The sequence below is a fragment of the Vicia villosa genome, unplaced genomic scaffold, assembly GCF_029867415.1.
Source record: "Vicia villosa cultivar HV-30 ecotype Madison, WI unplaced genomic scaffold, Vvil1.0 ctg.000135F_1_1_3, whole genome shotgun sequence".
Taxonomy (NCBI): domain Eukaryota; kingdom Viridiplantae; phylum Streptophyta; class Magnoliopsida; order Fabales; family Fabaceae; genus Vicia; species Vicia villosa.
The window spans coordinates 119,909-133,321 of NW_026705029.1; the positions used below are offsets into that span (position 1 = coordinate 119,909).

Genomic DNA, 13,413 nt, shown 5'->3' on the forward strand with positions numbered 1-13,413 from the left:
AAAAAGAATTCATTTTTCAGAGAAAAGAGACTTATCAGGCATGCACATAATCTACTTCTCACAAACTTAAACTTATCGAACAGTTATGCTCAACCTACAATACTCATCAATATCATCAAGTATCGCTCACAACCTAAGTCATTTCTAACCCAAAGTAGAGAGAACTACTATATCATCTCGGCGACGATCTCTCAATCAACCAAAACAACAGAGAAGACAACCGTATTGCTCGCGTCAACGATCTCTCAACCAACACAAACAACACAAAGGCATTAAGCTTCGATACCCACTGCGAATATTAGCTCCAAAAACTATCTCTAGAGTATAGAACTAATAGATATCCATCCCTAATCAAGTTTTATGAGGTATATGTCTATAACAACCCAAATCCAAACATAAAGCAAAAAGATTAAGGAAGACATCAATAATGATCTGTAAAGCAAACTTTGTACAACACCATGATCAACAAATATACACGAGTTCAAAGTAAAATCATATACAAAACCCAACCAAAGAGAAATGCACAAAGAAGAAGAGAAATGAATCGAAAATCTCCCGGTTTAACGTATTTACACACTTAACGGAGGATTATTCAACAGAATTTACACAAAAACACGATAAGTGCCACAAAACTATATATACAAAAGCACTACAAATTAACACTTATCACCCTATAAGAGACATGATTAGGGACATGATTGAGTTAAAGGACATTATAGTTCAGAAGGTTACCTTAAAAGAGGATTCAACAGATATGTTCATCAAATCAATTGAAGATCAAGGTTTAAGCATTATCAGAGAGTTGGAGAGTAACAATGTGATTAATGGTTAAATTGACATCACCATAAATTTGAATTCAAGGTAGATAAATTTTGTAATATGCCTTAAAATCTCAAGTAAGAACAATGAGAGAAAAAAACATGTTTCATTACTTCCAGTTTTCTAGCGAGCGACCAAGCGATTTGAGTGTATCGAGTCGATTCAATTCAGTTCTCTGATCCATTCATTGATTGGTCGTGTTTTGGGATGAATTTGAATATTAGGGTTTCAGCAGTTGTAAATATGATTTTATCTCACTTGTTGTAATTACGAGTTGCATAAGGTGTATATATTCTAGTGAAAAGCAATGAGAAAAATTCCTATGATTTTATTCTTGAAATTTTACAGCCTTTGGGATTATCACATGGATTTGTAAAACACTTTAAACACATTGTATTTGTGTGATTTATATATTGAAAGTTGGAGAGTTGAAAAACATTAGAGTAAAAACTAGAATTTATTCATAGAAATATTAAAAGCTATTTTCTTATAACTAATCTCATAATCTCTTTATAACTGTTTTCATTTGACATCCTTTTCACTTTCACATGACATCCTTTTCACTTTCACATAATACTTTCTTTAGTTATATTGAACTTTAATCCAAGAAAAAAAAATACAAATGAGTTTGTACATGTATAAGAATGTCTAGAGTATGACCACTCCAAACATGAGAAATGCTTCCACCATTTAGAGAAAAGGCCAATAATAATTTACAAGTATGTGTACATGCTAACACCCATAAAACACCTAAAACTTATATTAACATTTATAGACAAATTTACATTAAGTTTAGCAATAGCAATTAGTTACTTTTCTATATATAAATTTGTAACTCTTTCTAAGATTCCATTAGGGAAAATTGAGAAGCTTAAGCACCATAACTATTCATGAGTCAAAATTTCTGCTTGAAAAATGATGAAACATTTTTGTACACCAACTCATTGGCATTCACAGCCATCATGTAGTCAGCATGAGCATATTCTTGAATGAACTGAACATTAAGCTTGCCTGCTTCATGGTTCTGAAAGTGTATATTAAGTAGTTTCTTAACATCGACAACATCGGAGAGCGCGTCTCGACCACCATAGCTCATGAAAAATGGAATATTGTTAGGAATGTTTGAGAGGTTGTAGGCCGGAGGGTTTTGTTGTCCATAATGCTTCATGTTTATAAGTCCTCTCCCATAATCGAATTTCGTCAAACTATCACTTAAAAATGCTGCATAAATTTATAACATATAGTTATTATTAAGTTTTAGAATTTTTTGAATCATATATTCAAGTTGAAACCCTAACCGAAACAATTTTGGTAATCGAACTCTTACTATAAAATTGTTTCAGTTAGGGTTAGATGTAACATTCTTACTGCGAGCTAAATGAAACATCATCTTTTTTGACGTTGATTGAGGTTCAACTTTCAGGAATTCAACAAATGCTGCTTCATCTAAGCAACAATTTTCACCTAAAATAGGAGAAATAAAATTATTATTATATATTAATTAATTTTTTTATTTTTGTGAAATTGTCAATTTAAATTTTGATAGAGAAAAAACAATTCATACCGGTTATTGCAGTAAACAGGTCGTTGCAGTTTAGTCCAGAATGATCACAAATACCATTGACAAAGTCAAGGACTCTTTGTCTGAAAAATAATTGTTGAAAAGAAAATATTAAATATTAAATTAAGTAAGGTATACTAATAGATATAATTTTATAGTACTATATAATAATAGACTTTGAATTAGAAGGAAAATTTTTTAATGATAAAATTGTAAGTTCAATGTTCTTACCCTTTGGGATCAAATTCAGTAATGTCCCTTGGAGTAAATTTCTGTTTTACAAAAAAAATAAAAAATCCTCAAGTTAGTAAAAAAATTACTCAAGTTAGTAAGGTTTTATTAGTAAAAATAACATATAAAATATTTACATATATAAAAGTAATTTAAATATATTTTATTTTTTATTATAAAAATATATTAATGTGAACTTATTTATAAATACATATTTTGTTAAATACTTGTGTTGTAAGCATTTATCCATATAAAGAGTAGAATATATACCTTGCCGATTACATAGTTTGCACTCATAACTCCAACTGCAGTTTTCATATTTCTCAAATAGGCAATAGGACTCAACAATGCTACTGATTTAACCTGATTTATCCATTTACCCTCTGACAAAGATACCAAAGCTACCAAAGTCCCCTACAAAAAAAAGTCTTGAAGTTTAGTATTAAATTATTTAAATACATAACTAATATTAAATGTTATTTATTTGTCACATTACCAAAGAATGACCAAGATAATTTATCTTCTGCCCTGTTTTGTTGAAGACAAAATCAAAAATAGCAGGCATTTCATCACTAACCAATTCATCCCAAGACCAATTCCAATAATTCTACAATTTTTTTACATTGAAAAACAAATGTTAGTATAAAAAATAAAATAAAACATATAATAAGAAAAAATAAAATGGAAATATTTTGAAGACCAATTCAATATTTCTACAATTTTTTTCATGATAAACAAATGTTAGGTCAGTTAGTTAAAAAATATAAAAAATTAGGCAAAATACTCTTTTTGTCCCTTATGTTAACCCCGGGGTTCATTTTGGTCCCTTAACTTCAAAAAGTGTCATATTAGACCTTTAACTCTTCAAAATGTGTCATTTAAGTCCTTTTTGTCACATTAGCGACGAAAAAATTCAAAAATCGGTCGCTAAATCAGTCGCTAATATGACAAAAAAAAGACTAAAATAACACTTTTTGAAGAGTTAAGGGACCAATATGACATTTTTTGAAGTTAAAGGATCAAAATGAACCCTGAAGTTAACATAAGAGATCAAAAAAAGTATTTTGCCTAAAAATCACAATAAGAAATAAGTAATAAATTAATTGAGAAAATATAACATATTTTAATTATTTATGGTCTAATGTATACAACTAGAGAATAACTTATTCAAATAAAACACCAAAATTATTTTCTTTAATTTTTAAGGTAAAAAAAAAACCTCGTTAGAGGGTTCTAAGAAAGTGTGTTTGCGACTATATTTGGTTCCTCTGGCATTAGTAATCCAAACATCGAAGCCATTATCAGCCAGAATCATAGGCAGGTTTTGGTTTGGTTTGTTCATAAACCACGATGATCCATCCTACATACAACAAGAGGATATCAATAATAAACCATGCATGCATGCATGTTCCTTAATTTACGTGAAGAACATAATATAATATAATATTTAATTTTATTTTGAAAGAATGAAAATAGTAATTGAAACATATATAATTGATGGGTTGATCTCACTTACCATCATAATTCCATGTTGTATTATCACGGGCTCCTTCACAGTCGCGTTTTGACTAATCTGAGATCGTCCTACTGGAATCCTTTGAATGCTAAGAATATATCCATCATTTGTTACAACCTAAAAATATTGCATAATTTGTAAATGAAACATTTAACCATGTACTAAAAAAATTTGTTCAACAAGTAAAATATGTCATAAATGATATATAATGAAAATAATTTAAATTATAGAATTATTATTATTTTTTTTTACATATGATCATCAACTATAGGTTGTTCTAATATATTTATATAATTCAAAACCATTGCAAATTATGCATTTTAATTTGTTGAACATACATGTTTGGTGTTCTTACTTCAAATTCATGGCATTCGTATCCCTGGGTAGTGATTGAATCAGCGCATAAACCCTTATTGAAAGAATTCGGCTTGCCAAAAAAATTATATTTTGAAGTCCAAGTTTCATAATAACGAGAAGCGCATGTTTGATAATGAGTTGCTAAAACTAAAATAAAGAGGGTCAAAACTGCGGAGTTCATTTATTTATTTTTTTGGATATGTTGTTTTGTAGAAGATGTGAGATTGAAGAGAAACTGGGAAATAAAATGGAAAACTTGGCAATATAATGGAAAAATGGGAAACTCTATATAGGTGATGAAAATTGAGGTGAAACTAAAAAACTGGAAAACTTGGCAAAGAATAGAAAATTTAATTGAATGTTTTTTATATAGGTGATGAAAGTTTACTAATAACTCAAAGGCTTGAAATTTTTTTATTAGTAGAGTTATTTTTAGGTTTTGCTACATTTGCTTGGGTTTGTATTTAGGGTCAAGAGTTTTCTTATGTTAGCATTGCATGAATTTGTTTTACAGGCTTCAATTGTCTTCAAAATGATGATTTCACATAAAATTAAACACTTGATAAAGCACAAATATATTAAAATAAAAAAATTCACAAAAAGGTTGGGGAATAAGTGAATACCTATTAAAAAAATTAGAGAATCTAAAAAAAAACCGCAAATCAAACATATTTTTTACAAAAACATTCGTAACGGTCAAGGGTAATAAATAAAAAATTGCAAGGGAATTAATTATTAGACTTATATTAATAAAAAAAATCGCAAAAATATTTTCCTTTCTATAAATGCGAGGAATGTATAAAGTTATATTTGCAATAATCTTAAGACAAGTTGCTCATATGTTTCTGAACTGCCAAGGCACCAAATTGTGCTTGGAGTTTGGATCTAGTTTCTCTCCCTAGCAATTTCAATTGCATGCAAAACTGCACATATTTTAACATGTAGAGAGCAGTTCCAAAAAAGAGATTCAGCGAAAGCCAAAACAAAATCTCCCTTATATACTTAAAAATACTGAGAGTAGAATTGGTGTATGCACTTAATCTAGTCGAGAATAGGAGGGTTTCAGATAACTTCCTTAATCATTGAAGCATAGGAAAAGTGAATTGTAACATTGAAAGCTTTGATAATAGATATCAGTATAACTTTTTAGACTAATTATATCAATAATTTATAAAACATATACTTAATGTAAAACTAAACAAATAACTCAACAATCATAAAAGATTTATAAATTCAAATGTCAAAGAATATTGCTTAATAAAGATTCAAAATATTATAGAAAAACTCAATCAAATTCAAAACATCAAATCACTTCTTAAAATTCAAACTTAATACTTTTATATAAAAATTCAAACAAACATAGAAATCATAGATCATCATCAAAGAGGTCTTCTTCTTAAAAATATTCCTCCAATTCTTCATCTTCATTATTTTCCATTTCTTCATCTTCTTAAACATCTTCTACCATCACTTGTTGTCTTATTGTCGCCCCTATATGTACTTACAACTCAAAGTTGCTTTGACCTCCTAGTGTAGATTAGAGGCTCATTAACTCCACTTGCATCGATAACTTGAGACCAAGTTAAATCATCATTTTCATGAACAAAGTCTTCTTCCATAGGTTCGCAATCTTCTCTTATCTCTCCCACCAACCATTCAGTGTGATAATTAGTCTCACTCAAAACAATAGGATCAATCTTGTCGCAAATTTCAAATCATGGAAAACATGGAATAAGATGTTTCTTGGTCAGAGAGAAGTCATGATCATTAACTAACTCATGAGCCCCTTGAAAATAGGGATTCAACAACCCACCATTGACTAGGTGGGGGATGACACTTTTCGAGAAAACCCTAGGCCCAAAAGGCCTCTATAAATACTTCTCCCTCATGAGGGGAGAGACATATCTTAAGTCATATAGATTATACCCCCACACACTTATACTTAAGCACATCATTCATCTATAAAGCCTCTTACCTCACGTGAGTAGGTCCTTTAAACCACCGTAAAATACCACCATACATGACTTCGCTATTGTGGACAATCTCTAACCCCCATACATCGTAATATACCTATTAAAACCTCTGAGTGTCCATGCCCTTTGCAAGGGAAACAGACACATATGTACTTTTTAATCAATACAAAAGGTAATAAAGCATGCTCAAGTCTTTTAGTCTTTTATATGCATGGTCTTTAAAAACCTTAATATAAAATCTTTTAAACGTTCGTTTGAAAAGACCATAACTATAGAAAAACTCGTACATTTTACCTTTGGTGAATTAACCGATAGTAGGTAGAAGTGTAGGTTGTCAATTATGCAAGTATCTATGAAAGAACATCATTGAAAGATGATGATCAAGGGAAAGAAAAATTTAAAAGACAAGAGGAAGTCCAAAGTCCAAATGAAGAGAATCAAGTTAAAAAAAAGTAAGCTTAGAGAATCAATGTCTAAGAATGGAGGACCATTAAGAGTCATCCCATTCAGAATGTTAATGGAGATATTTCTAAAGAAAATACATCTCAACACTCCCTTAGCAAGATTAAAATCAAAACACGGGAGAACATTATGTACTTTCTCATGTATAAACGAAGAAGTAACCCGATGGTTTTTGCAAATCCTAATCCTTTTTAATGTCGATGGTGTTTCAACAGATGTGATCAAGGTGTTGACATGGATAATATCATTCAAATACTGCGATCATTGAACCTATTAGAAGGATAATATGATAAATTTGGGATGGATTTATTAGTTCTATAATTGGACTAAGTATCGTTTCAAATAATTCGTAGAAAAGGAAAATCAATGGTGGTTTATCGTTCCCCCGAAAGGGATACCTCTCACGTTACATTGAGATTTTGACGTAGTACACTTAATATATATTTAAAAGGGTTAATACCATTTTACCCCCTGCCATATAGGTCATTTCTGGTTTTGCCCCCTGTAATTTTTTTTTTGAAAAACAACCTTGCCATTTCAAAATAGTAACTTTTTAGCCCCTAAAGTCAAAATCCGCAGGAAAATCCGAAAGAAAATCCGCAGGAAACCTGCAGATTTTCCTGCGGATTTTGACTTTAGGGGCTAAAAAGTTAGTATTTTGAAATGGCAAGGTTGTTTTTCAAAAAAAAAAATTTACAGGGGGTAAACCAGAAATGACCTATATGGCAGGGGGGTAAAATGGTAATAACCCTATTTAAAAATCAGAAAAATCTGATTGATTCTCTAAACAGGGGATTTATTAATTTCTTAGTAAATTAAATTTATTTTCTACTAACCTGTGGCTGAGTTTAACCGCCTTTATAACAAAGGGGTGCCAAATGCAATACATATGGAGCTCAATATTAGTCTAAGGCCTAAGGAGGATGAAAAAAGGTTGTCCAAAAGATTTTCTAAGGAAAATGATTATATCTTGGAAGGAATATGAGGTTTTAAAAACTTTGATCGAGATGCAGGGGAATCCTCTAAAGCTTACCTACCAATTGATCTTAAGGATAGATGCTACCATCTATGGGGGATGCATAATCTCACATTGATATATCTTTGCTCATCTCTTTATCACGTAACTAGCTGCCTTACCCAACCAAACATGTGATCTATGTGTTATCCTTCTTTTTTTCACCTTTTTTTATTATGTCAAAGGGGGGAGAAGTATACTCTCAAGGGGAGTAAAGTATACTCTCCACTTAATTAAGAAGGAATTTGACGACTCAAATTATATATCTACCTTGCTTCTTCTACCACCTCCTTGAGAGATGTGTTGTCATCATTGTTAGGTGCCAAATGGTGTTAATATTTAGTTTAATTAGTGGCACCTTTCGACCGATTTTATCGAGTATGCTTTTAATTCTCTGAAGTTTTAGATAATTATTTATAGTTTATAATTTTAAGCTTTCATTTTATGTTAATATGTGTTTTAGTTATGATGTTGTAGGTTTTAGCCAATTTTGGGAAGTTTGGAGCTTGTTTTGGCCTTGATTGAAGAGTGTTGGGCAGAAGTATGCGCACGTCGTGCGGTGATATGGGCGCGTCGCGCCCTGACCAAGATATTTTGTGAAGCTTGATGCAGAGAGTTGCGTGCGTCGCGCGTCTGGGCGGTTTATCTTTGAAGTGTATTGGCACGTAGCGCGCTGGAGGGCGCGACGCGCCCTGGACAGATTTCAGAATCCTATATAAAGAGAAATTCAGATATTTTCCCTTCTTCTTGATCATCTTTAGAGCTCAAGGAACCAACTCTACTGTAGCAAAACTGAGAATTGAAGAATCGAAGCTTTGATCGTCGATTAATCACCGTAGATGCTTGTTGTTCTTCATCCTTTCCTTCTTGAGCAAGCTACCATTCTCATGGATAGCTAAATCTCTTTTGTATCAAGATAAGATGTAATCTTCCTAGCCTTTTGTATGTATTTCTTGTGAATATATTATGTATGAACAAGTGATGATCAATATAGATTGTTTAGTTTGTTTATTAAAGCTTTTCTTTGGTATAAGTGTTTGAGACATCAATGTTTGTATCTAGGCCTCACTTTATCATCTATCAAACTATAAGTTGCAGACATGGATTTAGCGTTTGATGTTTACTTAGTATCGGTTTTAAAACGTTATTTGTATTGTTTAAACGGTGGAGAAATCGTCGGTTAAACAATACGGTAAATCTAGCTATATCGTTGCAGACACGGACGGTATAGACGTCGATACGTAATTATATTGATCGTTAACGAGTTCATATACATATATTTATAAGGAGACATACAAATTTAGGTCGATGAAATCGAATCTTGATACATTTTCTTTAACTTAGAACTTTCATCAATTTACTCTTTGCTACTAAACTGGTTGAATGATCTTTTGCAAACCCAAAACTAAAGTAACATTAACTCAAGACAAAATAGGCTATAGAACGGCGGTGATATTGCAATAATCCCTGTGGATACGATATAAACGAAAAGTACACCACAATACTCTTTCAACAAAATGGCACCGTTGCCGGGGATTATTGTTTAGATATTGCAAGCATTGCAATAGTTTGTTTTGTATTGAGTCTTATAATTAATCTCTTGTTTCTAAATTTATATTCCTTGTGTTTGTTAATTTGCTTGGTTAGTTTTTCAGATTACAGTTTATGCGAGGACGTGTACCTGCAGATCAACTCCTTTTTGATCCTGAGATTGAGAGGACTGCTCGTAGAGAGAATAGCAAAACTCGTAGGAGGAGACAACTAGCTAGGGAAAGAAGACAACAACAAGAAGCATCTTCTTCTTCAACTCCGGTTGAAAACTTAGTTGAAGGAGAAATGGCTGAGGATCCTAATGTTCCAGCTCGAGGGCCTTGTGTTAATAGCCCTCGTCTGAATTCACAATTTGCTCGTGATCAAGCCAATGGAAGGAACTCCGAAATGAAAACGGGGTTACTTCAATTACTTTATCAGAATCCTTTCACAGGAGCAGATCACGAGGATCCGTTTACTCATCTAACAAAGTTCTACGAGATCGCCGGAATAATTGGTGCTCCGGAAGCCGAAGAAGAACAGGTGTTCAGGAGACTTTTTCCTCATTCCTTAATTGGAAAAGCTAAGGAATGGTACCTTGATCAACCAAATAATGTCATGACAAATTGGAACGAGTTAGAAGAGAAATTTTTGGATCGGTTCTTTCCTCACAATAGGTTCATGGAAGTGAAAACTTCTATTGCGGTGTTCTCTCAAGGTCCGAATGAATCTTTCAATGAAGCATGGGAGAGGTTCAAGTCCATGGTTAGAAAATGCAAAGGTCATGGGTTTGATGAATTGTCTAAAATCCATATCTTTAGAAATGGACTCCAACCTCAACCAAAAACTCTTTTAGATGCTACCGCGGGTGGTTCGTTGATGGCAAAAACTGCTGCAGAAGCAATTGCTATCATTGATAGGATGACTTTGAATGATCATCAAAGGCAACATAACCGTAGTGCATCGCAAAGAAAGCCGGGAGTTCTTGAATTGAATACTAGTGATGCAATACTTGCTCAAAACAAGTTATTGACACAACAAGTAGAATTGCTCACTCAAAAAATGTCAAAACTCCCTCAACAAATCAAAGAGATAAATGGGATCCCTTCTAAAAATCAACAGGTGATATGTTGTGAATTGTGTAGGGGTGACCATCAAACTGGTTTTTGTCCTCCACCGGGTGAAGAGGTGAATTATGTGTCTAATCCTAATCAAGGTTATGGTGGGAGACAACAACAACAACCTTACAACAATAACCAAGGTTACCAACAAAGAGGTAATCAAGGTTATCAACAAGGATGGAGGCAGGATGCGGGTCCATCAAATCATCCAAGTCCTTATCAAGGTGGTTACAACCAACAACTTCAACAACCTCAACAAACAAAGCTTTCAATAGAGGACACTCTTAGCCAATTCATGCAATTGCAAATTGCAAGCCAAAAGAGTACGGATGCCGCCATAAAGAACCTTGAAACTCAATTCGAGCAATTGTCAAAGCAACTTGCCGATCAAAACAAAGGTCCTTTTCCGGCTACTACACAAGAAAATCCTCGTGAGCATTGTAAGTCAATTCTAACTCGTAGCGGTAGAAATATTGATATGGGTGTAGGAGAAATAGTAGAGGAAAAAATTGTAGAAGTTGAAAAAGATAGGGAGATTGAAGTAGAAAAAATGTTGAGGGTGATTTAGTTGAAAATGAGAAAGAGAAAGAATTAGTGGAAAAAGAAACTCTTGAGAAAGTAGTAGAAAAAGAGAGAAAAAAATTGAGTGTGAGTGAAAAGGGGAAGATGAAAGAAAACTCAATTCATGTGAAGAAACTACCTTACCCTCCCGGTCCGTCAAAGAAAGAAGATGCAAAGCACTATGCTCGGTTCTTGGACATATTTAGCAAGTTGCAAATCAATGTTCCTTTTTCCGAGGCATTAGAGCAAACGCCGATGTACTCTAAATTTATCAAAGACATCATCACTAAGATTCTTGGATCCGGAGGTAGTAACGGTGAGCTCTTGTTGTAATGCGTTAATTCAACATACTACACCGATTAAATCAAATGATCCTGGACGGGTAACCTTGCCGGTGTCTATTGGAAATGTTCACATAGGCAAAGGTTTGGTGGATACCGGTTCTAGCATTAATTTGATCCCATTGTCTATGGTGAGAAGGTTAGGAATTAATGACTTGAAGCCGACTAGAATGACACTATCATTAGCAGATAAGTCCAGAGCTCATCCTCATGGAGTTGCGGAAGACTTGCTTGTCAAGGTTGACAAATTTTGATTTCCTGTTGATTTTGTCGTCATAGACATGGAAGAAGATCCTGATATACCTTTGATCTTAGGAAGGCCTTTTATGAAGACGGCCCGAATGATGATAGATATTGATGATGGCTGAATGAAATTAAGGTACCAAGATGAAGAATTATGTCTTGACCTCTTTGAAGCCATCAAGCATCTGAGTGATAATGACGATTGCTTTAGAATCGATGCTACAGAAAAAGCTATAATGAAAGTGGAGAATCAAATGCATTTGTCGAATCCTCTTGAGAAAACTTTAATGGAAGCTCTCGAAGTGCTCACCAAAGATCAAGAAAAAGAAATTGAAGATTGCTTGAGAAATCTAGAGGCTTGTGATGAGATGAATCCATTTGAAACTCAAATTGAAGAATTGATAGATGAGCCTAAAGTTGAAGAGCAAAAGGTGGAGTTGAATGTGTTACCGTCTCACTTGAAATACGTGTTTCTCGGTGACAATTCTACTAGGCCGGCTATCATTAATAGTAGTTTGTCTAGCAATGAAGAGCATCGATTGAAGGAAGTATTGATAAAGAATCAAGAAGCAATAGGATGGGTTTTATCCGACTTGAAGGGTATTAGTCCGGCCTATTGTATGCATAAGATTATGTTAGAAGATGATTTTCGGCCCGTGGCACAACCTCAAAGGCGATTGAATCCAACCATGAAAGAAGTTGTTAGAAAAGAGGTTGTGAAGTTATTAGAGGCGGGGATGATTTATCCCATCTCCGATAGCGAATGGGTGAGTCCGGTGCATGTAGTTCCTAAGAAGGGTGGATTGACAGTTGTGAGAAATGAAAAGAACGAGTTGATTCCTTCGAGAACGGTGACCGGGTGGCGTATGTGTATTGATTATCGGAGGTTGAACCAAGCAACAAGAAAATACCACTTTCCGTTACCTTTTATGGATCAAATGTTAGAGAGGTTAGCCGGAAGAAATTTTTAATGTTTCTTGGATGGTTATTCAGGATACAATCAAATATCAGTGAATCCGGCGGACCACGAGAAAACTGCTTTTACATGTCCCTTTGGCGTTTTTGCTTACCGAAGAATGCCATTTGGGCTATGTAATGCTCCTGCAACGTTTCAAAGGTGCATGCAAGCTATCTTCTCAGATTTGATCGAGAAAAGCATCGAGGTATTCATGGATGACTTTTCTGTGTACGGGTCATCTTTTGACTTGTGCTTGAAAAACCTTGATGAGGTGATGGAGCGGTGTATTGAAACAAATTTGGTTCTCAACTGGGAGAAGTGCACTTTCATGGTAACGGATGGGATAGTTCTTGGCCACGAGGTATCTTCAAAAGGGCTTGAGGTCGATCTAGCAAAAATCGAAGTTATTGAAAAGCTTCCCCCTCCGGTGAATGTGAAAGGCATAAGGAGCTTCTTGGGACATGCTGGGTTCTATAGAAGATTCATCAAGGATTTCTCCAAAGTAGCCAAGCCTTTGAGTAATTTGCTCAACAAAGGTATGGAATTTATTTTTGAAGAATCATGTTTAACAACTTTCCTAGAACTCAAAGAAAAAGTGACCACCACACCCATAATTGTCGCTCCTAATTGGTCGCTTGAGTTTGAGCTCATGTGCGATGCTAGTGACTATGCGGTTGGTGCGGTCTTAGGCCAAAGGAAGAACAAAAATTTCCATGCTATACATT

At 33.8% G+C, this 13,413-nt stretch overlaps 1 protein-coding gene across 1 annotated transcript; it reads right to left on the reverse strand.

Moving 5' to 3' along the window:
- Window positions 1–1,313: 1,313 nt before the first annotated feature.
- LOC131624555 (triacylglycerol lipase 2-like) lies at window positions 1,314–4,750 on the reverse strand. Its single transcript, XM_058895508.1, has 9 exons — window positions 4,483–4,750; window positions 4,128–4,244; window positions 3,831–3,971; window positions 3,108–3,218; window positions 2,882–3,025; window positions 2,612–2,652; window positions 2,384–2,463; window positions 2,188–2,283; window positions 1,314–2,040 (listed from the first exon to the last, which is right to left on the reverse strand). Exons 1-9 carry the CDS (start codon window positions 4,663–4,665, stop codon window positions 1,715–1,717), a joined length of 1,239 nt encoding a protein of 412 aa, XP_058751491.1. The 5' UTR covers window positions 4,666–4,750; the 3' UTR covers window positions 1,314–1,714.
- Between the last annotated feature and the right edge of the window lie 8,663 nt (window positions 4,751–13,413).